Raw genomic sequence first — 26,705 nt, 5'->3', positions numbered from 1 at the left:
ACACAAGCGTCTCACCTTATTACAGTTCATACTTAATGCGCTAGCTCCTTTCAACTCCATAGAACCACCCGTCCAGTTGCCTACTGTTTGAATGGCCCTACCATTTGCCTCCCAAGTCAAAAGTGGAATCATTTTATCCACACCCTTATACTTTATTTTCACGTGTTTGAAAAGCTAATTCTTCGCATCTAAATTTCCTCCTCTCTTTTTTGTTTTATATACAGTAGCAAAACTCTTTTATAGCTTTTTTTTTTTTTTTTTGCCAGAGCAGGGGCCCGAACCCAGAGCGTTGCGCTTGCCAGGCAAGGGTGCTTCCGCTGAGCCAAGCCCCAACCCCTGGTAGCAAAACTCTTAAAATTCTGTTTCCCAGAAGAAAGAAAAAACGATATTTGCTCCTGTGTCTCTACCATAAATCAGCATATTCTTGAGTCTTCACTGTGTGTCCTGAGGAAATTTAATCACAGCATAACTGATTTAAATTCCTCAAACAATATTATGAGATAAATACTATTCGTTATTGCTTTCCTAAAGATTGGGGTAACTGTGGTTTAATAACTTAAGTAATTTGCTCAAATCATAAAGGAAGTGATATAGTCAGAGAGAATTTCAATGCTCAGCAACCTAAACTTGAATCAGAGCATGTTGTCTTTTCCATAACTGTTTCCAGTTGAGAGTTACAGTGCAACATCTACAGCATCATATAATCATTTTTTTTCACATCTCTCCCAGAAATCTTCTTTTAGGTACAGAATGTGTTAATTTTATCTGCAGACTTCAGGGCACTCCATAAGGACTACAATGCAGAACAAAAAAAATCCTATTTTTTTGGTAGTTGCGATTTATAGCAATTCAAACTCATTATGAATGCCAAGAATTGCTGTAAGAGAATGGAATGAAATGGAAATCACTGCCATTTCCTCAGAGAGTTTATAATTTACTTGGAAAGGTAAACCAAATGCCCTTGGAAAGGCTGAAGGATATTTACAAAATAATTATCTACTTACTCCCCTTCCCCAAGAGGGTATATGAAGAATGTAGCAATATGAAGTTTGTCCATGGGTGAATAAAAGAATAGTTTTGCTTTGTGAGTTAAATTTGCTCAAGATTTTGGACTCATGTTTTCTTTTTCTTTTTTTTTGTAAAGATAAAAGATTGAGTTTCTAACAAGAATAAGGTCAGTGCATGCTTCAGATTTGCCAGCAAGGTATTTCGGAGAGGAATAAGTTGTGTTGAGCTCATATGGAAAAGGTGTTTTTTTCTCAGTTTAGTCTCCAACAGAATGTGAGTAAAATGGAGATGCTGCAAAAGATGAATCAGTATAATTGTTTCTGAAATAAGTTTACGATTTCATTTCCAAAGGAACATGCCATGTATGACCTTTAGTTCGAAAACACTGATAAACGTCATACTGAAATCTTGACTCCAAAGAAAATATTCTCCTGTTGTTCTCTGACTAAATTCCTTTTTATTTAATTCATCTATTGAGGGCAGAAGGCTGGTTGCATTATTACATGAATTGTGCACACACCCTAAAAAACTCCTACAGCAAAATCTTAACCTCCAGTATTACAGAATGTGATGGTATTTGGAAATACAGAATTTAAAAATTAAGTTTAAATGAAGTTACACGGATTGAATAGACCCTAATCCAGTATAACTGATGTCCTCATTATAAGAGGCAATTTGAGCACAGAGACATATGCTCACAGAGAAAAGACCAAGAGCAGACAAAATGAGAACTAGCCATCAACAAGCTAAAGAGAGAGTTCGTAGAAGGAAAATGACCCTGTGGATACCTAACCTCAAATTTCTAGCCTCTGGAACTTCATGAAATAAATGGTTGATGTTAATATCACCCAGTGGCATAGTTATGCTGTAGTAATAGTTATAAAAGAACTAGCAAATGAATACAGGGGATATTAATACAGGAGATACATGGAAGCACAGATATATTGATGTACAGACTTAAAATTTTCTTGTTTGGCATGTATAGAGAAAAAGAAAAGATAATCTCAACTCTTTTCCAGATATTTCTGGATTGCAGACACTTCTCTCACAAATAGGAAGAAGTGATAATGTTAAAAAATAAACAGAATGAATAATTTAATATTTATTATTTTTAGCTTTTTTAGTGTTTTCTAAAGTAATTGATGGGTAGCTCTTTTCCTCTTTATATGTTTTTTTTTTTTTTTTTGCCAGTCCTGGGCTTGAGCTCAGGGCCTGAGCACTGTCCTTGGACTTTCTCAAGGCTAGAGCTCTACCACTTGAGCCTCAGCACCACTTCCGGCTTTTTTCTATATGTGGTACCGAAGAATTGAACCCGGGTCTTCATGCATGCTAGGCAAGCACTTTAACCACTAGGCCAAACTCCCGGCCCCTCTTTATATGTTTTCTCCTTCTTTCCTTCTTTCTTGCTTTCCTGCCTTCTATACCCCATTCCCTACTTATATGAATGTATATGTACATGAGCCAATGTTTCACTTTTAGTAATGTAGGTCCTGAGACTTTATTCCAACCATATAGATATGCTAAATCAAGTTGTTTAATTCCATTGACAGCATTGTGTTTATTTCTGGAAATATTTTATACTTAGATAGAAAGTTCCACTTATGTCTCTATCACGCTCTATCATCTACCTATCTATTGTAGCATTATGAAGCCCAGACTAATTTGAACTCATGTCTTCCTGCCTCATTCTCCCAAGTTCTTGGACTACAGCCTTACATCACTTTACCTGGCTGATGGTAGATAAATTTAGGTAGGAGAATATTTTGCTTGTGGGAAATGTTTTTAACTCCTTCTTTAGACAATAACAAACAAGCTAGGGTATTCACAAATCTAACTGTGCTGATCATGCTTTCAGTTCCTATGTGTGGTTGTCCACAAAAAACAAAGGATTTGCCACAAACCAAAGAGAACCCTTTTTGAAAACATATTCTTACAAAGGGAAAGATGAGGGTCAGGAGTTTGGGCTGGTGATAGACTGCTTGCCTAGCATTCATGAAGGCCCGGATTCAATTCCTCAGTACCACATACATAGGAAAAAATCCAGAAGTGGTGCTGTAGCTCAAGTGGTAGAGCTCTGGTCTTGAGAAAGTCCAAGGACAGGACTCAGGCCCTGAGTTCAAGCCCCAAGACTGGCAAAAACAACAACAAAAAAAGGAAGGATGATGAGTACAAGGATTTGTGTGGGGAAAAAAACCTTCAGGTTTTCTGTTGTAAATTTTTACTACTGCTAAAATCTTTCTTTGCTGATATGGCAGAGTCCACTAAAAGGCCTAGAATTGGGGAGACTGAGGCAAGTGGATCTCCAGTTTGAGGCAAGGTTGAGCTAAATGTTAAGAGACTGTCCAAAACTAACAAGCAAACAAATAAATAAATCTGTTAAGGACTTATGATTGGTCAGTGGGTAAAATTTGGTGAAATGATATTTTCTTAGAGGATCTGACACTATTTCAAATTATTATACAAAAGTAAATGTTACCTAAGAAAAGAGAAAATGATTCCACAGTAAGACTTTCTAAAACTGGGTTCAATGAAGTAGATTTCCTTCAAGAGAGGGAAAAGAAAACATTTGGAATTGGCCTGGCAAGGTGCTATGGAAAAAAAGAAGAGGAAGGTCTAGTGGGAAGGATAGCAGGATGCTTTTGTTGTTGGCAACCAAAGGACAAGGCAGGGGTGCAAAACTTGATGAATATTGTTGTCTGAATGTGTTCCAAACAGCTAATTCCAGCTGTTCCCTCGGGATCTTAAAGATGAAAAGTGGCAGAAGAGTGGACAGAAAGTTTAGCTTTTCTAGAAGAGAAGCATTATTTATGGAAACAAATGCAGAATGATTATTAGTAGGAGATAGTAGCCTGTTTATTTAGAAAACACATATCTTCGTCTACTTTTCTAAACTGTCATTAGTTTATTTCACTTAAAAAATGTCTCTATCCCATCCAACCCTTTGAGGTACTTTCTAACGCCACTCTGATGGTGTCTCCGGGGGAAATGTATGAAAAGCAGAGGAACATGCTTTTCTGGTTTTGTTTGCTCAAGTTCTAAGCCCTTTAGGAAACAGAAAGGGTTTTAGACTGAAATTATTTAGGAGAACACATTTTCTCCCCAACTTTAGTCTGTCTGTCTGTCTGCCTCTCTCTCTCTCTGTGTCTCTCTCTCTGTCTCTCTGTCTCTCTCTTTCTGTTTCCGCCTTTCCTCTCTCCACCTTCCCTCCTTCCTCCTCACTCTGATTGCCACCTCTCCAATGAGATCTCCCAATGTATTCACGCTCCTCTTGAACTCTCCAACTCAAGAAATTCTCCTGCCTGGACTAAGCTTCTTGAGTGTTGGGACTGCAGGTGCCATGGAAGCACTTCATGCCAGATGCTAGTGGTTCATAACTCTAGACCTACCTAATGAGGGATTGAGATCATGAGGTGTTTAGATACCAAAGTAGGCAGAAAAGTCACTAGAGTCCATCTACAAAATAATCAGCAAAAGAAAGGGCTGGAGATATAAGTGAAAGAGCCCCACAAGAGCAAGGACAAGCATACAACCCTGAGCTTAAACCTCAGTATTGCCAACAGCAAAACAAACTTTTGAGGTACACTGGTGGCTCAGGCTTGTAATCCCGGCTACTCAAGAGGCTGAGATCTGAGGATCCTGTTTCAAAGCTAGCCAGGAAATTCTATGAGACTCTTGTCTCCAATTAATCACCAGAAACCAGAGGCGGGGCTGAAGGGGGGGAAAGCAAAAAAATCTTTAGATTTTGAAAGAAAAAGAGGAAAGGAGAGATAACAAATTTAAAAAGGAGAGTCTGGAAGAGGGACCCATTCCTATAACAGCCTCTCTCATTTGTGGTACCTATGGAATCCGTACTCCAATAGCTGAGGCAGGAAGATTATGAGTTCAAGACAGCCACCCTTCTTTTTTTAAAGCCATTCTAATGGATGTTTCAGGAAAGACCTGCAGCAAGAGGCATTGTTGGAGGCCCAAGATAACTGAACCCAAGCCATCATTCCTAGCCTTCTTTTTCATGTGCATGTGTTACCTAAATCCTGCGTGATGTTGAACTTCTCTGATATTTGTACAGGGCCCTCCTTAGCAGGTTTCATTGTGTCGGAAGATCACAAGTAGTCACAGTGTATAAAGGTGGAGAGTTACACCCTACCAACTCCACCCACTTCTGTGCCCACAAAAATGCGCAGTAACACCCCTAAAATAATGGTGCAGGAAATAAAAGGGTGCAAGAGAGTTTCATGTAGAAGAAACATTCTCTGCTAGAAATGCCTGTAAAACAGACTCCTGTGTCTTACAAAGCCTTCCATTAGCATCAGCTTGGCAGCTTCAAAATGGGTCCCTGGAAATAGGATTGGGCTGGAGTTCATTTTTTAGGAATTGAGGACCGTGGAGTAAGTAGAAATAAATACAGTAGTTCTTGAAGTGTAGTAATGCTATTTTTCATCTATTATTACAAAGTAAGAAGCTTCCCATAGCATCTTACTGGAACCATGTCTTTTTCCTAGTGGTAATAAACCACATATGCACATTCTGAGCCTTTACTTGCTTCATACCTCTGAACAACTAAGTCTTTGGGTCAGCTGAAAGTCAAGGGCAGCCATATGCATGCCAACTGGCCTGAAGCCAAAGAGTTCCCACACCCATTAAAAGAAGCAGACTGGCCAGCTACCCAATACTTGAGGAACAAAACAATCTATTTAATGAAATGCATGGAGAAATAGTTTGCTACTTAAATTCTTGAAGTTAGTCTATACTATTAAGTCATGTGATTATATTTTGAATCACAAAATTCTGCACTGTGGCAATTATTTTCCATAAATGGTTCACAGAAGCAAACAGTAACATACGCTGTTAATGGGTTTATCTCTGTTAAGTATTTCTGTATTCTGGATTGGTTTTTCCATGCTGGTAAAGGCAGTGACAATATTACTTCTAATTCTTTGAAAAGCATAAGACATTTAACAGGTAGAACAATTATTTTAAGCACAAAGTATTTCCTACATAGGCATTTGATAGGCCAAAGACAAGAACAGAGAGAGAAAGAGAGAAGAAAGAGTCAGACTTAGGGTGATTAAATGTGTGAGCCACTCATAAGGGATCAGAAACTGGAGAAAGGAGAAGGGACAGGATGCTCTGTTGTCCAGGAAGCCATTCGCAAGAGCTTGTCCACTGAGGCCCTGGGTCTTTTGTAATTGCAAAACCCTAAGTGAAAATCAGCAAAGTGACTTTGAAAAGGGCACTCCTACATACTTCCTCAATTTCTTCAACTGCTTGGGTTGCTGCTGCTTTTACTGTTTTATGAGTTTTCTACCTCATAAAACACTAAGCAAGGTTATTCATAAACATGCCTGTTCATTCTTAACAACCTTGAAATGCACATAGCTTACTTTTCAAACAAGGGATACTTCCTGTTCAAAACATTTTAATCCTATGTATTATTTACTTATTTATTTATATTTGACAGTGTTGGGGATTGAACTTGGGGCTCTACATAGTCTAAGCAAACCAGTCAACCCCTTCCTTCCTTTCTTAAATAAATTCAATCTCTGTCTCTCTTTCTCTGTCTTCTCTCACAGTAAAGCCTTGTTAAAATCCAAGCTATTATACCCTTGCAAAGTATAACATAAAATACACACAATAGACACATAAGGTAGATCTATATATACATGTCCTATACATGTGTACCTATATATCTATGCACATACATGAATATAGACAGAGTTTAGGAAGCAAAACCCATTTATTTCATGTCTCTGGTGTTGGGCAGGACCACACCAAGAATAACTCCAACGGAAACAATAGGATTTTTTTTGGAAGTTTGCTAATGCCAACATCTTAGAAGGCTGGTATGCCAAAGGGCCAGAGGAAGTAGCCTATAATATATGGGATATTTCTACTACATGGGATATTGGATTTAAAGTAGTACTGCTATCGTAGTCACACCTGGTGCTGTCGGAATCAAGTTGAGATTATATCTGGCATGATTCCAGGCTAAGCTGTCAGCTAGGATTGATTTGTTCCAGCAGGCAATGTCTTCCCTGGAACTGCAAACATTTTATACAGGGTAACTCTTGAGGAGTCAAGAGTCACCATACAAGACTGTTGCTGAAGATGCTAGGCAGTAGAGACTTAGCATGTCCTAGCCAGTGCTTTCCTATTCACAATCTTTCATTGGCTAAGACCTGTATTTAACTTCAATTCCTTCGTGATTTTATTTCTGGTACTTTTACTATCTCAACTATCGAAATATCCCTGTTCCTTTCATGCTTTCATGCAATGTCACAAAAATGCTTAACAGTCAACTCCCTGGTAGAAGAGAAGAAACCCTGTTTTATGGCGATTCTGATTTCTGTGGTGGAAATAGTTCATAAGAGAAGTGCTCGAGTGTTCCTGCAAGTTTATGCAAGCCAGCTCCAGCCTCAGAGCTTTCCACTGCTTAATATGTCCTTCATTTTCTTTTTTTAATATTTTTTATTGTATTTAATAAAAGGGTTACATGATATTTGCCAGATAGAAGGTGCATTAATTCACATACACTGATACCCTTCCACATGTCTTGGTCCCCATTACTCTCCCCCCACCCCCTCTCTTGGTTTTCCCCCCTTCCCTGTCCAATTTCAAGTAACCAAATACAAATGTATCTAATATATCAGATAACAAAGTGAGATATTGTGACAATATGAGATAACAAAGGAACAGCAAAAGAGATGAGTGATAACATAGCACTTTAAGGATGTCCTTCATTTTCTTCACTCCTATTCTCCCTTCAACGCTCAGCCTCAACACCTCCAACCTCCAGCCGAGCATGAGTTCTAGCCCTCTGGTTTGTAGTCTTACTTTGTGTTACTGAAGGGTAAAATCTCTTTTCTTCTAGCAAGTATTTATTGAATGTTCTCTGTGTTTTCACACATTAGCTGTAGTATAGGAGAAACACTGTTGGACAGAACAAATCACACTTAAGAAAGGCAGACAAAACTGTAAGTACACTAAAGTGCCATAATGGTGCAAGCACTGACAAGGAGCACACCCTGCAACTATAATTACTATGCTGTGAGAATCAAATCAGAAGAAATTCAAACCATAAAAAATAAAATCATCCATTTTTTCCCATGATTCACTCACAGCATGTATGAATGATTATCGTAGGTGGTTTAAGGGAAGGGGGTGCATTAGTCAATTTTTTTTAGATAAAGCCTTCCTATGCATACCAGATTACCCCTAAACTCTAAATTCTCCTATCTCATCTTCCCCAGTGCTAGGATTATAAGGATTACAGGTGTGTGTCTACTTAGCTGGTAATGATTTTTTTTTTTAAATCACTAACAAGACCCAGAAAGAGACATTGTATTCTCCCTTCTCCTACAGTGTCCCTGGACTTAGTAGAGGGTACTGGACACTGGATTTAGACTTAACAGATAATAATCCTTCATCCACTGGGCAACAGTAGCTGTTTAAAGATGGACAGTTGATCTGAAGTGGGCAACTCAGTATTCTGTGTGCATCCTGGGATTAGCAGATACATTCTGGGAAAGAAGCTGTTCTTTCTCCACTGGATTTGCTGAAGCAGAATGGCGTAGGTTTCAGATTTACACAGGACCATTTCTCCATCCTTTAGAAGCATACAATGCCAAGCAGAATGGGCATGGAAGACAACTGTGACTGAGTAGAGTTTCCTGGTCACTTCCCTGAGCCCCTGGCTCCTCTGGCTCTTGATTTGATCTGCTAGGCTACCCAAGCATGCTTCCCAGTTATGTGAGCCAACAAATTGTACTGAATCTTAGCTGCTTTCAGTTAAGAGTTCTGTCATGCAACCAAATGTTTCCTGACATAGATTGACCCTGGCTGAGACTTCAGGAAGGCAAGACTGGATTTGTGACTGTCAAGAAGGCAACGAAGCTCCAGGAAGCGCTGGTTTATGATTTCCACAGCTGCTCAGTGGCATGTTGTGGGACTCACTGCTGTGAATAGGAGGGCATCTCCATTCCAGCAATTACAATTGTAGTGAATAAACAATATGATAGGAAAACTACTAGATAAACTGAAGAAACCAAGGAGGATTTTAATCAATTGATTACACAAGTTTTATGAATCAACTTTGGTATTTTTCTTTGGTTATGCTTATCTTATTTAATCTTCTCTTACAATTAGGAAAAGACAAGAGCCTCTATTCTTCATGTTTTTCAGATGAGAAACTGAGATTTGGTGTAGTAGGAAATTGTGTGGGTTTGGGAGCTTAGGTCAATGATAGAGTGCTTGCACACACACACACACACACACACACACACACACACACACATTCAAGGCCTTGAGTTTAATATTCAGCAACACAAAAGCAGACAAAAAACTAACAGCTACAAAAAGAATTTGTACCTTGTCCACATTTACCTATTTAGCATGCCACAAAGCAAAAGTTGCAAATGTTTTACTCCACGTTATTTTTTTTTTTTTGCCAGTCCTGGGCTTGAGCTCAGGGTCTGAGCACTGTCCTTGGATCTTCTCAAGGCTAGAGCTCTACCACTTGAGCCTCAGCACCACTTCCGGCTTTTTTTTTCTATGTATGTGGTACCGAGGAATCGAACCCGGGTCTTCATGCTTGCTAGGCAAGCACTTTAACCACTAGGCCAAACTCCCGGCCCCACTCCACGTTATTTTTGTCTTTCCTTCCCCTCCCTTCCTTCCTTACTTCCACAGTGTCTTGCTAGAAGTAAATTTGGCCTTGATTGTGATGTGTAGTTCAAGCTGGCCTGGAACTTATAATAGTCCTGCTCACAAAGCCTTCCTAGTGCTGGGCTTATCAGCTGGTACTTATAAAGCATTTCTTGAGAGGAGTGTTAAAATTATTGTACAGGTGAAATCACAGAAAAGAAAAACAATATATGATGGAATTTTAATCTGCATTTTAAAAACACATCCTTGAATCATGAACATAATTCTTAAGCACTTCCAAAGACCAAACAAATAAACCAAAATGTTTAGTTATCTGAACCTTTGGAAATACCATGCTAGGCATATGATAGTTCCAAAAGCATTTGGAGACAAATTTATTTAAATTTACTTAATATATTTTTCTTAAATTCACTTGAACCTGGAGTCATCTTGGAAGTAAAGTTCATTATGTATCCCATAAGGCACTTTGGGGAAAATGCTTCTGAATGTCAGGACAAAATAAAATCAATCAATTAATCCTTGAATATCATACTGACTACCTCCTCCAATGTACTCAGTATTATTCTAGGGGTTATTTAGGGTCAGTAGAAGTAGTAGGAAGAAGTAGCAAGAAGAATCAAGTCTCATGGAATTTAAATAAAATAGTAAAAGATAACAGTTAAGACTTCATCTCAAGCCAATTAATATTCATCCATTTACTGTGCATGGTATTAAAATAATCTCTATCTTAAGGTATTTGGTGATTAATAAGGTGAACAAAACTCACTTCCGGAATAAGAAACTCACTTCTGGAAATAGCACTGAGAGGGAAGAGGAAAAAGTACTGAGTTGGAGAAATCAAGAATGATTTTTTTTGTCGGTTATGGGGCTTGAACTCTGGACCTGGGTTTTGCCCCTGAGCTCTTCAGCTCAAGGCTACTGCCTACCCCTTGAGCCACAGCATCTCTTCCTGGTGGTTAATTGGAGTTAAAAGTCTCATGGACTTTAGTGCCAGGACTGGCTTTGAACTGTGATCCTCAGATCTCAGCTTCCTGAGTAGCTAGGATTACAGGCGCGAGCCACTGCACCCTGCCAGAATGATTACTTTTTTTTTTTTTTTGCCAGTCCTGGGCTTGAGCTCAGGGCCTGAGCACTGTCCTTGGATTTTCTCAAGGGTAGAGCTCTATCACTTGAGCCTCAGCACCACCTCTGGCTTTTTTCTATGTATGTGGTACCGAGGAATCGAACCCGGGTCTTCATGCATGCAAGGCAAGCACTTTAACCACTAGGCCAAACTCCCGGCCCAGAATGATTACTTTTAAAGAAGACAATGTAAGTTTGAAGTTGGAAGTTTACTTTTTAATTTTTTAAAATAAAAATGCATAACTTCTGCATCCCTAAAGAGTATCTATCATAGAAAATGACTGATATCCAGAATGTAGAAAGACCTCTTGTAAATAAATACAGCAACAGAAAATCAGACAAATCAATTGAAAATAAAGAAAGGTTATGACAAGCAATAGCACAGAGACTAGACAGACTGCCAATTAATACTTGAAAAATGCCCAACCCCCCCAATAATCGGGGAAATAGAAATAAAAGCAAGGAAGTTTCCCACCCCTAAAAAATACTAAAGATGAATGCTATCTATTGTTAAGAACTGGCAGAGGATTGGGTATGCTCAGAAACAGCTGATGGGGTATAAAATGATAAAATGATTTTTTAGAACAATTTGTGTGTACCTATTAAAACATTTAAATTGCTATTTTCTATGACCCAGTCAATCTACTTCTAATAATCTATACCAAAGGAACTGATGAAACTTTGCGCAGAGATGTGCATTTATTACAATTTGTCTAATCACAAAACACTTGGAAAGAGCTTTCCTGACTACAGAAGGTTTGGTTAAAATACATTGTAGCACATGCATTCAGTAGAATTCGCTGCACTGTCTAAAAGGAATTAGCTATATACTTTTGTACTGATATAGAAGGTTCTCTGGAATAAGAAGAGAATTGTATTATATTATTGCATGTAAATTGTCCATGTTACACAGAGGTTTGCTAGAGACATGATTCTGTGGCTGAGTGTTCATAGAGCACACATGAAGTCACTGGGTTTAAGGTCCAGCGCTGCAAAATGAAAACACTGTATTTAGAAACCTATCAATGTAAGTACACTAGTGTGTACATAGAAGTGAACAATAAAAGAATTCCAAATCACTACTGCTAATAGAACTCTGCATTAGAAAGTGGGATAAAATTGGGGGTAAGGAATGTAGGAGTAGTTGCGTTTTTCTCTGTGTAAAATACATGTCTCAAATAATTGTACTGAGAATATTCTACGCAGGGTGTATGTAGCTTTAGAAATAGAGAAAAGGAGAAGTCTGTATTCGGATCAAAGGACTAATATAACTGAGTATAAGTTAAGAATGAGTTGGGAAAGTAGCTAAGGCTGCGGATACTTCTAAGGTAAAAGATGAGCTAGTGTTTAAGGAGAGAAAAGTGGAACTGAAGTAAAGAAAGACAATCTGACAGAGAAGTTCAGGTTTCACTTGCTAGCGTTGACATTCAGTTCATTAAAGTGTTTGGAAAGGTCCATAACCCCACTCCTCCCTCTCTCCTTCCTCCACCCCACTCCCACTACCAACCTCACCCCCCATGGCACTGCCCCATTCCATCTTAGCTTAGGGAGTATGGTGAGAACGAAACTGGGTTAAATTTCACACCAAACCGCCTAGAATTCTCCTCCATTTGCCAAGTTTACTTAAGGTTGACATTGGTTTGTTCAACTTGTAATGGCTAGATCAATTACATAAATTAGTCCCACTAATGGTTTTACAGAGAATTATCTAAGTCCATTCTATTTAGAAGTGGATTACAATGCCTAGCGTTATTCTGAATTTCCTTAGTTTCTAGCATAAAACCATTTAAAAGAGAAGCTACATAAATCCAGTTATTGAGCATAAGTTTTGAAAGCATCTTCCTTCCAGTGGCTTCCAATTTCTCACAGGTAAAGCCTGCTTCCTTGCTCAAATCTGAAGGCTTTTTGTCAGGAGTGGCGAGGCATGCCTACAGTCCCAGTACATGAAAGGTGGAGGCAAGAGTTTCAGAAGTTACTAGGCCATCTTGATTACACAATGAGATTAACGCTTTAAGCAAAAAATAAACCACAAAGCAAACTGATCTCTGACCTTGAACTTTTCTCCCTGAATGAGTGTAGCATAAAGCAGGCTCACTGTGTTGTGTTCTGGCTCTGTCATAGCTACTGAGCATTCCTGTTGTGGCCAGCTGGGTCCCCGCCTCATCCCCACTTTTCCTCCTATTAAACTGTGGAACCAACAGCAAGATAGACTGCCCACTGAGGTGCTAGAGGAGAGTTTTACTCTAGATCAACAAGAAAAGAAGACTTGGGAGAAAGACTTAGAAAATCAGCAGCTTACCCTGTTTCAGTGAAGTGAAGGTTATAGGACTGGAGGACAGGCTGTAAAAGGGAGGAACATTAATGTCTCTTCTGTGAATAGGCTGTGATTTTCTGGGAAGTCAGGTGTCTTTCTTTGTGCTTGTGTTCTGGTCAACTCTGAGGGTCGATGGCCCTGTGTGGCATACAGCAGGCAGAGGGCCATGTAAAGGAGCTGCAGTCTTCCAGCCCAGCAGTTTTCTCAAACCCACCAGAAGAGAAGCCCCTGCTCCACATGCATCTGACCTTAGACATAACTGATTAGGAGTGAGGGGGAAAGGAGCTAGTCACCTAGGCAGTACAGTTTATGGCGAATAATAGCATTATGGACATTCGTGGCTATATATGACAAACTGGCTGTTTCTCTTTGCTAATCTTGCTTCTCTTCCTTTTTCTCATTCCTGTGGAATAGCAGAAGCCAAGTCCTTACTTTTCTTAAGACTTCACTGAGTGCTGGAGAGTGCTGAGAAAGGAAGTTCAATACAAGAAAGGAAACTCTAAGTGCCACTGGTGCAGACTATTCTGAGAGACCTCCGGCCCCAGGCTTCCCTCAGAAACCATTACAGTTCTCTTATTGGTTTCACTTTTGGCTTGAGGCCATGGAAGGCTGGTTTGCTTCCTAGTGAGATCTCTGGATAGCTATCTTCCTTCAAGTTCCCTACAACTCTGAAAAACTGAGAAAGAGGATAAAGTTCATGTGCCATTTGAGAGTGTTACTCAGCTCCACTGTACCTGTTTCCTTTTTTGTACATTGTAAATAATAACAACAGTGGTTATATAAAGTTATTATGTATACAGTGAGAACTTATACATGTAACTTTTACATTTTTTTTACCTTAGTTTACTTTTTGTGCTGGGTCTGGGGTTTGAAATCCTGTCCTCAAAGCTTAGCTTTCTCACCCACTGTAGGCACAACTCCACTTCCTGCTTTTTTGCAGGTCAGCTGGAGATTAAAGTGTCATGAGACTTTTTTGCCTGGCCTGACTTCAAACTCAGATCTTCAATCCTCAGATCTCAGCTGCCTGAGTAGCTAGGATTACAGACAGAATCCTTGGTATCTGGATTTGGGAATCACTTTTCTAAACCAGTGTAACTCTTTTAATTAGGTGCCATTATCCAGTAGGTAGATTATCATTATTAATTTGTTAAGGAGGTATTCCTCCACGGGGTTAATTTTTATCTAACAAACCATGAAGAGCCTCTTTATCAGTGTCCCAAAGGCGTGTGTGTGTGTGTGTGTGTGTGCATCTGAGTGATCAGAGTAGGAGTAGAGCCTGTTCACCTCCAACCAGTTCTAATTTTCAGTCAAAGAACCATTAGAACAAAATCTAAATCATTCACGTAAGAGTCTGAGAAGGGAGCAGACTCTTAGGGAAGTCTGGCTGTGGGCAGAGTTTGAATCATTGAAGAAGGATGGAGCCCACAACACTGATGTCTTGGTACAGTTATTGTGGAAGAAAACTGATCTTGCAGAAAGATATAATTATAAAGGTGGTTTAGCATTAAAAAAACTGACTCAAGATTTTAAAACATTCAAGTATATCATACCTCAAGGGTATGAACAGTGTGAGGTTAGTTTTGTTTGATAAAAACAGGGCAGCCTTCGAAGGTTACAGAAAACTCAGGTACTGTATAGGACGACTCAAAGGAAGCTCTGTTTTCCAGGGTTTAGTGACCCAGAGGACAAACCATCTGGAACCTTTAAGGTGATTTCAAACTTACATGGATAATGTCTATTCTGATGACCAAAGCCTCGTGGCTAGACAGCTAGAAGAACAATTCTTCGGGGTTAAGGGATTTTAACCTTCATAAAGGAAAGCAAATGAAAAGAAGGATGTACTTGTGACACTGAGGAGTGATAGAGAAAATGGTTTGGAGCCTGACCCTAGATGGGACGCATCCAAGAGAGGACTGAGCAGATGACAGGTGAGCATGGCTCCATCCAACCCCGGGTGGCAGTGGACCCAGAGGACAGAGATGGATCCTTTATTACTCCAATGGGCACAGCGGCACAACACACCCTTTCATAATATTAAACTGTTGCAAGATGAGAGTGAAAACTGTGATTTCCCTTGCTTTATTTATTTACTTGTTTTTGAAATCGCAGATTCTTCTTTCCTCACTCTACTGAACAACAGACCTCAGGCCTCGACCACCATGCTCGCATCACTCTTGCTTTTGACTGACTACACTTCGAAGCATCCACAAAGGCTGACAATCCTTTCTCTCAGGAAAAAAAAAAAATCATGTTCTTACTGTCAGAATCAGAAATGGATGTAGTAACGACCTGAGCCAGCTCCACAACTCTTCGGACTTCTGCTGCTGAAGATGATGGACGCTAGGGTATGTAGAAAACAGGCTGACCATCCATGCGGACTGCCAGGGTTGAGGCCACCCCTCCATGATGCCAGCTTCTGTACAAGGCTCTTGGCATAGGAAACAAAAATGAGAGCAGGCTTGCCAAGGAGGAGTCTCAGTGAAGCACCACAAGCAAAGTGTCCTTTAAAACTCATCCATATGACACTGCATGGGGCAAGAGAAGTGGCCAGGGACAGGAACTTGGACACAGAGAGTGAGGGACTCAGCCAGCACCTCACCCTTCTAAATAAGACGACAGGATTGCAGGAGCTTTCCCCTGACTAAACACGCAAAGGAGAGGCTGCGGAGACCAAGCCAACCAGACAGACAAACACCCTTCTTTCAGGGAGACCCTGTCACATTCCAGTTGCTTTGGGTATATTTTTCCCCTGCCTTAGCTGACACCCAGTTGATGTCCTGCCGTGTGTGTGTTTCCCAGACACTAGTAGGAGGCAAGGAATGGGAATGGGGTTGTGCTGATAAAGGGATCCCAGTACTTCAGTCTGGGAAGGGGTAAAAACATAAATAAAAACAAACTAACCAAAGCCCCCCTCCCCTCCCCCGCGTAGCAGACATCACTAAGGGAATGGGTGTAAAGTAATTTCAGTGCCCCGCCCCCCACCCCGTCCCATCTTGCCTGATGTGACAACAAGGGAAAGATTTGTTCCCATTATTTCTTCTGAATTTTTAAAGAACAATTTTCTGTCTTTGCTCCTCCCCTTCCCTCCCCCCCGCCATCTCTCTCCTAGCCACTCCGGTTTGGGTTTTCCATATGACTCATAATAATTCCCTTTTGAAAGTGGAGTGGAATTCATAAAAGTGGTGGGGAGGGAGGGATGGGATGGGCGGGAAGGGGGAGGGCGGCGAGCCCCGGGGAGAATTCAGTACCTACAGGGTCGGCTCAGCTCGCCGGTGGGCCGGGGATGGCCGCTACTAGGAGTGCTCCAGCGTGGCGCGGCCGGGGCCGGGTGACAGGCGGGCGCTAGCGTGCGGGAGGGTCTGCGGCGCTGCAGCAGCCCGGGCACGGCCGCCGCCGCCCGCGGGCGAGTGTGTGTACCGTGCGTGCCTGTGTGTGTGTGTGTGTACGCGCGCGTGTGCCAGGCAGGGCGGGCGTGCAGACCGCTAGGGCCGTGCGCGCGTGAGTCGGAGCGGGGGGCTCCCCGTCGCGCCCCCCTCCCCCGAACCCTCCTCCCCCGCGCGCGGGGAGGGGCTGGAGGGAGAAAGTGCGCCTCGGTGTCATCACCAGCCATTGTCAGCGGCGGAGGAAATTGGAATCCAGCGGCCGCGGCGAGCAGCAGCTGGGCGGCCACATCTGGGGATGCAAAGCCGGCCGCCCCCCCCTCCCGCCGCCGCCGCCGCCGCCGCCGCCGCCGCCGCCCTCGCCCGGGATCACTTCCCACTCCACTTCGCCTTCGGCCCTCGCCGCGGCCAGAGGTCTCTCCCTCTCTCTGGTTGTGTCCCCGTCCGTCCGTCCGTCCGTCCGCCCGCCCGTCCGTCCGGCCGTCTCTGGACTATTCCCGGAGAGCTGGCGGCGTGGAGGGGGTGGGGCGGGGTGGGAACGGCGGCCGCTTCTTCTTTTCCAGGGATTTATTTCATGGGGATGTGTTCGCGGCAAGAGCGAATCCAGAAGGATATCGACGTCGTGATCCAGAAGTCCAGAGCCGAGAAAGACTGCCTGTTTGCAGGTGAGTGGAGCACGGACCCCGGCCCGCCCGCCCCCGCTCCCTTCCCTCGCCCCCCCCTCCCGCCACTTGACCGAGACGTGTGTGGCCGGCGGGGATGGGGTGGGGGCACGGCCGGTTCTCGGGCAACAGCTGCTGCAACCAGAGCTGGAGCCAAAAGGGGGAGGGGGCGCCCGCCTGTCGTGTCTCCCCCCTGCACCCCGCCTTCCTCTCCAAGTCCGGGGCTGCAGCCAGCTCGGGGGCGGGGGCAGAGCCCGTGCGGCCTGAGCAGGGGTCCGGGGGCCGCGGCCGTGCGCCGAGCCGAGCCCCAGCCCCCGCGCCTGCACGGAGCGCCCCAGGCTGCCCGGCCCGGCCGGCGGCCGCCGCCAAGCGAGCGAGCGGGGCGGGCAGGAGCCGCCGGCTTTGCGCCATAGCTGAGCGGCGGTGGCCGGAACGGAGCCTGCGGCGCTGCGTTGCGCTCGCCGGGGCGCCGAGGCCCCCTCGGGGTGGGGTGGGTGGAGAGAGGGGGTGCCGTGCTCCCCCAGTTTCCCTTTCCAACTGGTTGGGTATTACCCCAGAAAGTGAAGAAGAGTGTTGGGGTTCCCCAAACAATACCGCATCCCCTCCGAGCCCCCGCATTCTCGTATGGGGATGGAGGGGGGGAATCGCCTAGCGTCCATGTTGCACCCCCCCTCCAACCCCGACCGAGATCCGATGGTTATTTATTTATTTAGTTTCTGCAGTGTGAAGCCCGGCGGGGGCCGCTTCCGGCCGCCGGGCGGGGAAATTCCCGCCGTTGCCATGGCACCCGGCACTTGTTGCGGGGGGCGGCCTCCAGCTGCACCCGGCGGGGGCGCGCGGCGGCGCCCCCCTTCCTCCCGCGCCGCGGGGCGCGCGGGGACCCCGCCGCGCTCTGGTCCTGGGGGCGGCCGCCCGCCGCGGTCTGCCTGGGCGGGGTTACCGAGGGGGTGCCAGGCAGGTTCGGTCGGGGTTCGAGACAGTTCCCCCCCATGCCCCAGCCCCAGGGCGGCGCTGAACCAGACTTTCCGTTTCAGATTTCAGGTACTCAGACTCCACCTTTACTTTCACCTACGTCGGCGGCCCCAGAAGGTATTTATGTGTCTCGAGTTGCTTCATTTCCTGTTCACACGCTGCCGTTTCCTTTGTTCTTCGCGGGCTCCGGATTGGGGTGCTTTATTTGCTGATTGTCTTTAATTTTGGGGGTGGGGGATGTAGACACCTCCCGAGCCCGGGGTCCGCTTTCCCCGCTCCCCGCCTCCTTCCCATTCTCAAGAGCGGAAGGGAAAATAAAGAGAATGGATTGAAGTGTTTCTCAACCAGCCACAGGCACCGGCAGCAGAGAACTCTTGCTGTTGGGTTTTTATTGTAGTTGGGTTTTTTTTTTTTTCCTTTTCTGCTCCCAGAAGTCGTTTGCACTCTAGACGTTTTGGGGCTGGGTACCGTCAGACAAGACTGGCATAGAAATGGGAAAAAGACAGTGTCCACAGAATTGATCACTAAGGGTGGTTTGCCCGTGGGGGGCAGAGAGCCTGTGTGTTTTCATGTTTGGTGAAGGTTGACATAAACATGTAGTCTTGCCAGTTCACCATCCAGTGGTTTTTCTTTTTTCTTTTGGTTGGTTTTCACATTTAGTTGTAAGAAAGAATTTGGAGTTAGATGTAGCTGGAGTGGCTGGCATTCTTCCTTTCAGGGGAGGAATGACAAATGCACGGTTTGATAGTAAATTGGTCAACGATTAGATAAAAGCCCAAACCGATTTTGTCTTGAGAAACTCAAATAGAAATTGCTGTTTTTCTTTCTTTTTTCTTTTTTTTTTTCTGTGATGTCAAAGTTTTCATTTGGGCTTTTAGGGTCAACAGTGGTTGAACTCTCTGGGCTTACCATATGGAGATTCCTCAGCTCATCTCAGCATTTGAGACCTGACATTCTCTATCATTTGACTTCATTCCAAAATATCTCTTAGCTAATGGAAGCATTGATGAACACATAAACTGCATAGGGAAAAAAGATAAAAGCTTTCTTCGGTAAATACCTTTTAACAGTTTGTGTACTTTCAAAGTGCTGGGGAGCTAGGTTGCATTCCACCTGTCAGAGAAGCCTTAATTAAATGGTCATCAAATTCCTATATACCCAGTTTACTTAAGCCCCAGGATTGATAAAACACTGATTGAACACTGATTGTGGACAGTATAACAGAGGTGAAATCACCAAACTTCACTGTACTCTTTGGGAGAGAATCAAATTGCATTAGTGCTAATTTATGAGAGTATCGGTCATCTTTGTAGTTGTGGATAAAATGAAACCGGAGGATATTTGATTAAATTAACCCTGCTCCCACACTTTATAGCCAGAGAACATTTGCGTATGACTAATGTCCTCTTGGATTATTTTAACAGCTCACATATGCTCTGGTGGTCCACAAAGAGGTGGATAGACGGTGGAGGGTTGTTACTGGGCTTGCAGTGAAAAGTTCTCCTAGGAGAGTCTGACTGGCCTTCTCACCTAAGCAGCTTTCTAATTTTCTGTTAGACACTTCAGTTCTATTGGTCTCAATTTACTTATCTGGAATGGAGTGTGAACTATAACTTAATCTCTAATATTGGTTGTGTATTAGGATTCTTGAGCAATTATTGAAATAATGTTCGAGTAGCTTGAGGTGGAGATGTTGTGGTGAATAATTAACAAATGTAGATAACATTTGATTTCATTGAAGGAATAGGTACCATGGTTGCTCTTGATATAAGAAATGCTCCCTTTTCCATGTAATTGGATTAAGGGATGGTGTTTCTCTTTTGTATCTAGTTTGAATATCTAGGATTTGTATAGCTAATGTAGAACAGCTGAAAATTGTCAGAAGATAGTTTATGACCCACTGATTACTGTGCTCTCTCCAAAGCTTGTTCTGCAGTAGAACATGTTAAAAATCATTTCAATAAAACACCGTCGATAATCTCTTTAGTTATTGTTTGTACTTGAGGGCAGGTGAGAGTTTTGTTTTTTTACGCTCCTAAAAAAAAAAAAACATGTTATTCCCATAACCCATGTTTATTAATCTCTTTCCCATCTTGACATTTCCATCAGGCATTTAAAATTAAAATAATTCTCTAACTTGATTGAGTGTGCTTCCTAATGTATAATATTTGATTAATGTTGTCTCAGATAAATAAGATTTACTTCATCAATGAAGGAAGTAGCAGTCAGACAGTGATGGTGTACAATTATATTGAATTGTGTTTAAAAACTACTATTTCAACTAAACGATTGAGAGCATACTTCAAAAGCAGTTCTCAATTCAAGTGGCAGATACAGCGTAATATACCATTTCCTTTGACACTTTCCAGGAGTGAATTATACATTGTTTCAAAGGTAAAGATTGATCTCCTATCTCACTATTTTTTAAGAAAAGAATATTGAATTTAAAAAAAAACTTCCTTTAAAAACAATTCTGTGGATGAGAAGAAATGCTGAAAGGAAGATGATGCCAGGGCTGCCCCACATATGTTATTTCAGCCTTCATATGGTGGTCTTTGTAAGGCTAAGTGTCTCTGTTAACATTACTATTCTGCCTTGGTGGGCCGGAGAAGGATGAGAAGAGGAAGTGAAGTGGTCAACAGAGGGTGAGTTAGCCTAATTTTCTCTGTAGGGAAGGTTCATGGAATTACTATCTTCATTTTCTATGTACAGGCTGACGCTCCGAGAGTTTTAACATGCCTGGTCAGATTCCCTCAGTTAAATGATGGAGCTGTGGTGTGAATCCTGTTCTGTCAAACTGCCGAGATCTGGGTTTCTTTCAGTACCTTATGGTTCTCCACCATTTTGAGCACACAAACAGTTCTGCACCAGAAAGAGAGAAAAGTTTTAGTATTTAGTATTAATGTTGATTGAGAAGGACTGAAAAAAGATATTAAATATTACTAATAACATTTATCCATGCTTAGAAATTTGTGTTATATATGTATATATATTAATCACATATATATTTGTGATTAATTCTGGCAGTAGATCATCCCCAATTTCCAGACTCTTTGGAGAAATAACTATATACTAGTCAGTGGCTCAGGGCCTGCCATAGTTTTTACCCAAATAGTCTCCTAGGTATGCCAAAGAGGTGTGCCAAGAATAGGCCTTAACTGTACACAATTTGGAGTTTGTGCACGTTATTTATCCTTACACTTGGTGATGCTTGTGATCTTTTGTCTTTTCTGTGCTGATTAGAAGAAAACTCATTAATGTTCCAAAGATTTGGGGCTTTGTTTCTTCATCTCACTGGTAGTCAGACATGGAGTCAGTGGAAGAACAAAGAGAATGTATAAAATGGGAAATATTGAGGGTAGGAAAGAAGGCTGAGTCTCCAGACCAGTGAATACTGAAGTCAAGGGAAGAAGAACAGGAGGCAATGGTCTTACCATGGATGATTCTTGGGGTTCCCCAAAGGTGAGCATTCAGCCAGGCAAAGATTGGCATGATAGAACTCTGTTTAAAAAACACATGAATCAGAATTGTTGGAAGAAAATCCAGAAAAGATTTGACAAAAAAGGAGAAAAACTTAAAAAAAATTAAAGGTATATGATTTCTCTGCCTTTTAGAATTTTGTGAGTCTATATGCATATAAAATATATTGTAAGATGATACTATACTCTTCTGAGATGCTCCATTTCCATTCAAAAATATACTACTATTACTGTCTTTAGAAAGAATATGAGAATAAAGACATTTGTATTAAATGGAGAGTGTGATCACATTATAATTGTTATATTTAATCTGAACATGGCTTACTCCTGTAATTCCAGAGTTTGGTAGGAGTATCAAGAGTTCAGGGACAATCCTGGGCAATATAGGAAAACATTACCTTGAAAAACATGATGCTAATATCATAATTAACAAAATTTGGAATTACTATTCGGTTGAATGTATAAAATTGCCTATGTATTCCCTCTGTTGTATGAGAAAATACTTCCACGTAATCATCCTTTGAAGTGAATTCTGTCCAGGTAAATGTTTTTGAACATAAGTTGTGACAATAATAATCACAGGAGTGGAGATGTGGCTCAAGTTGTACAGTACAGTACCAGCCTGAAGCAGAAAAAGTCAAAGAAGAGCGAAGACTCTGAGTTTCAGGCTTTAGAAACTATTTCCCTCCAAAATAGAAAACAAGTGACAAACAGAAAACTCCCTGTAACTTTGGGGAAGTCAAACCAGGGCACAAAACCCTGAGTTTAAGCCCTATTTACCCCCCCCCAACCCACTTCCTTTGGAGGCATGACTCAAATGGTAGAATGCCAGCCTTGAGCTGAAAAAGCCAAGGAACAACCCAGGTGGCCCAGTTCAAGCCCAAGTACTGGCACAAAAATAAAAGGAAGGAAAAGAAGGAAGGAAGGGAAGGGGGGAGGGACGCCCTAAAGCATGTAGGACTTAACACCACCTCTAGGCCTTGTGTACATTCTACCTGCATTCTCTCTGTACTCTACCCTGTATTACCCTGGCTCACCCCTAGTTTTTCATTATGCTTTATTCAAAATTTTTGCTAAGCCAGTTTTTGAGAAATCTTAGCATCCTCTCATTTAATTTTGCTAGGTGTTTCTACAACGATACCTCATTATACTGATGTTCTTTATGTCAGAAGAAACTAAGGTCCTGATATACTTATGCTAAATTGAAAATAGGCTGAATGGAGGTACATTGAATAAACCCGCCTAAAATTGCAACAGGACTGTGCCCTGGCAGGAATGGGGAAACTTCCAGCCCTCAGGACATACAAGACCCTCAAAATCATTTGAACCACAATGCACAATACATTCTTTGTATGCTTCTCATCATCTCCCTTGCATTGATAGTTTGGTATGGCTGATACACGATAAGAATCTCCAAAAGGGCCTTTGCAGACAAAAGATTCCTCACCCCTGCTGAAATATTGGTGTTTCCCCCTGGAAGAACTCATGATAATTCGGCTTATCTAGCATTGAAAGATTATCATAGATCATATCCATAGGCTAGGAAAAGATCAAAATGCAAACATCAAAGGACAATGCCTACTGAACACCTAGTGCTTTTGCAGCATGATGGCATGGGAAGAAGTGACAACCATTTGTATTGTAATGAATTATCAGTTTATTTCTAGTTATTTCACATCCCGCTCTCTTTTCTTTGCTTCTAAAGGATACACCAAGTAGCTCAGACTGGCCTCATATGGTTGGATTGCCCTGTATCAACTACCTGAGATGGCGAGGATTTCATGTGTATATAGTTCTTCTCATCAACTTATTGTATGTCTTTTAGGACTTTGTCCTCTTCATTGTGGTTTCCCTAGTTTAGTCTGTGAAAAGTAATATTTTCTCAGTAACTAAATGTTGAATGAAATAAGATTGTGACAATGGGGCTGAAAATGATGGCAGAAGAGAAGGGATTTCCTAACCTAAATGACCATATATGGAGATACTTGAATACTTCAGAGAGTCTTTAGTCTTGTGATGCCACTTGCAGTGGAATTTCATAGGAATCCACAGTTATCTAGTTAAGTAAGCTCTGATTCCTGTTCTCTGTCTCATATGCCTCTTCGGGGGTGTGGATGGCAGTGGGGTTGGGAGACTGAAAAGACAGTCATTTATCAGAGAATTATGAGGACATTGGCTTCCTGGAGGATTTGAATCCTAAACAAAATTGATTCAATCAGAGGTTTAACAATACTCCATCTGGGCCCTAGTGCAATATCTAAAGGCAGTTTGTTTTCTATGGACTTCTTTAGAAAAGACGCGCGTGTGTGTGTGTGTGTGTGTGTGTGTGTGTGTGTGTGTGTGTGTGTGTGTTCCATCATATTAGAAGGATTTATTCAAATTGTGTTATGAAAAATGGAAGTGCTTGTTGTAAAAACTTTGGAATGTGCAGTTATTTTGAAATCTAATGCTCCTCAAGGTGTCAGAAGGAAGAGGATAATTTTTTTTTCTTTTGCCAGTCCTGGGGCTTGAACACAGGGCCTAGGCACTCTCCTTGAGCTTTCTCAAGGCTAACACTCTACCACTTGAGCTACAGAACACTTAAGTGGCCTTTCCTATGTATGTGGAATTGAACTGAAGAATTGAACCCAGGTCTTCGTGCATGCTAGGCAAGCATTCTACCACTAGGCCATACTTCTGGCCCTATTTTTTTCATTTATTCATGACTTTATTTCTTCAGATTTCGTTTTACCATTTTTTTTTATTGTAATGTATAGAGGGGTTACAGTTATATTCGCCAGAGAGTAGGTGTATCACTTCTCTCACATTGATACCCCTTCTCATGTTTTTGTCCCCATTTCTCTCCTGCCACCCCCTCCCAATCATCTTGTTTTCCCTCCTTCCTTTTGCTATTTCAAATAAATAAATGTATATACAATATGAGACTAAATGAAAAGATTTCCAGGATATGGGAACAAGAGCTTTATCTTGTGTGATTGTTGTTCTTAATGTACTATTTTATTTCTCTTCTCTTTTGTTGCCCTTTGGTTAACCTCATGTTGTTACAGTGTCTGATTTTGTTATGTGGCCCTAATGTTTTTAAAATATAGTTTTATTATTGATATTAAGATGTTGTATAGATAGGTTACCATTTCATAAGCCGGTTAATGAATATGTTGCTTTTTTGACAATGTCACTACCTCCCTCCCCTTTGCCCTTTCTGTTCCAGCCCACTAGTTCATTTTCTACATACTGAATACCATCGCATTTGTTAACCTTTTCTGTGCCTCTTTATCTCCCCTAAACAAAGCAAAAACAAACACTACCACCACAAGCACTATCACCACCACCAAAAAACAAGCAAATGAAAAACCCATAAGAGGCACCATTTTTTTTTAAAGACAAAGCTTATATACTTTTCTTGGCAGTGGAAACTTTATTACCATGTCTTTATGTTATACAAGCTGTTGCCCAAAATACTGTGTTTTTGCAAGTATCTGTGTGTGAGCGCGTGTGCATGTGCACTGGGGATTAAACTCAGATCCTAGGTGCTGTCCCTTGGATTTTTTTGCTAGTGCTCTACCACTTGGAGTCACAGATCTTTCCCTCCCACCCTCCTCCCCCCTCTCTCTTCTTTTTCCCCTTCCTGAATAGCTAGTGCTAAGGGGCTTTCTTTCCTGGGCTTGACTTTGAACCTCAGTCCTCAGCTGTTACCCTTGTGAGTAGCTAGGATTATAGCTACGAGCCCTGCTAACCTGTCCTCTGGAGCACTGGAAAACTGACTGCCAGAAGTTGGGATGGCAGTGTGAAGGCAGTGGGAGAGAAGCTGAGTTAGTGGGTGAAGATCTGTGGTTTTACATCCCTTTCTAAATTACAGCTGTACTTTTCTGTCCTCTGTGGGATGGTTTTCTATTGTTTTTGTTGTGTGTGTGTGTGCGTGTGTGTGTGTGTGAAGAGTTTCATGACTAAATGAGTTTTTAAATCACTGACCTGAAGTAACTGCCAATTTAATATGAGTATAACTTGCTTAAGACAACGGTATCTTTTGTGGATGAAAGGCAGTAGTGTGAATAATCTTCCCCCAGGACAGTCTCTGCTGTGTTCCTTGTCTGAGCTCTCTATGCTCCTTGCCTGCCTCACCTCAATGACTGAGACAAGTAGTCCTGTGGTTCTCTAATTTACATTTTATAGCTAAAGAGACTGAGGCTGGTGTAACCTAAGTAGCTTCAGAGTTAGCAGAAGACAGAGCAGGACTGTACAAGAGCAGGACTGAGTACAAGTCAGTGTTTATGGAAGACTTAGGGGCAGTTGGTTGTGTAGGCATGAGTAGACTCACAGGGAATGTTTGGGGCTGGGGAGGAGATTGCTGCTGTGTGTCTGCCAGGGGCAGTACTGCAAATCTACTGGTTGGCAAGGGAAGTGCAGAACCCAGAGCTAAGTAAAATAGTTGGAAAATTATGTCCCTTGGCTGCAGAATCCTTATGCAAATATATCTATTTAAATTCCTCATCATTAGTTTGCAGTATTAAAAAGACACATCTAAGTGAAATTTATCAATCTTAAAAAGTATTGTGGAATTCTCTGCCCAGATTTGTTTTTGTGTGGATAGTACCTTGGTAGATAAATCTTGTTTTAAGATAATTGCCACTGATTTAGTTATTTTAATCAGGTCAGTTGACTAGAACTTTTGAGTGTCTTTTTTGCAATATTCTTTTGCCAGTTCTGGGCTTGAGCATTGTCCTTAGGCTTTCTCAAGGCTAGAGCTCTACTACCATTTGAGCCACAGCACCACTTCCCAATTTTTCTATGCATGTGGTACTGAGGAATTGAACCCAGGTCTTCATGCATGCTAGGCAAGCACTCTACCACTAGGCCAAACTTTGAGCTCCTGCAGAAATATTTTTATTAGTGTACATTAGTTGTACAGCAAGGTTTCCTTGTGACATTTCCACACATACATAGAAGGTATCCTGCTCAAATTTATCCCCTCTATTACTCTCCCTTGCCCTCTCTAGAACAATTTCAGTAGCTTTCATTGTTCTTTTCTCATATATGCAAATAATTAGCTAAGCTATTGAAACATAATTTTCATTTTATTCATTCATTACATTTCTGAAATTCATCTTCT

At 41.9% G+C, this 26,705-nt stretch overlaps 1 protein-coding gene and 1 long non-coding RNA gene across 2 annotated transcripts in view; one reads left to right on the top strand and one right to left on the bottom strand.

Moving 5' to 3' along the window:
- The window catches only part of LOC150064517 (uncharacterized), a 37,420-nt gene extending 24,186 nt beyond the window's left edge, over positions 1-13,234 (bottom strand). The window contains exon 1 of the long non-coding RNA XR_016535163.1: positions 13,091-13,234. This is a non-coding gene — a long non-coding RNA (uncharacterized LOC150064517). The remainder of the gene's footprint in view (positions 1-13,090) is intronic.
- A 3,402-nt stretch (positions 13,235-16,636) lies between these two features.
- Positions 16,637-26,705, top strand: part of Parp8 (poly(ADP-ribose) polymerase family member 8) — a 176,011-nt gene continuing 165,942 nt past the window's right edge. The window contains exons 1-3 of the mRNA XM_090331960.1: positions 16,637-16,899; positions 17,049-17,150; positions 18,182-18,236. Coding sequence (XP_090188086.1) covers positions 17,060-17,150; positions 18,182-18,236 — 146 coding nt within the window. The 5' untranslated portion in view covers positions 16,637-16,899; positions 17,049-17,059. The remainder of the gene's footprint in view (positions 16,900-17,048; positions 17,151-18,181; positions 18,237-26,705) is intronic.

Source organism: Megascapheus bottae, chromosome 4 (genome assembly GCF_031878675.1).
Source record: "Megascapheus bottae isolate mThoBot1 chromosome 4, mThoBot2.hap1, whole genome shotgun sequence".
Classification (NCBI taxonomy): Eukaryota; Metazoa; Chordata; class Mammalia; order Rodentia; family Geomyidae; genus Megascapheus; species Megascapheus bottae.
This window is presented reverse-complemented; position numbering and strand designations above follow the sequence as displayed.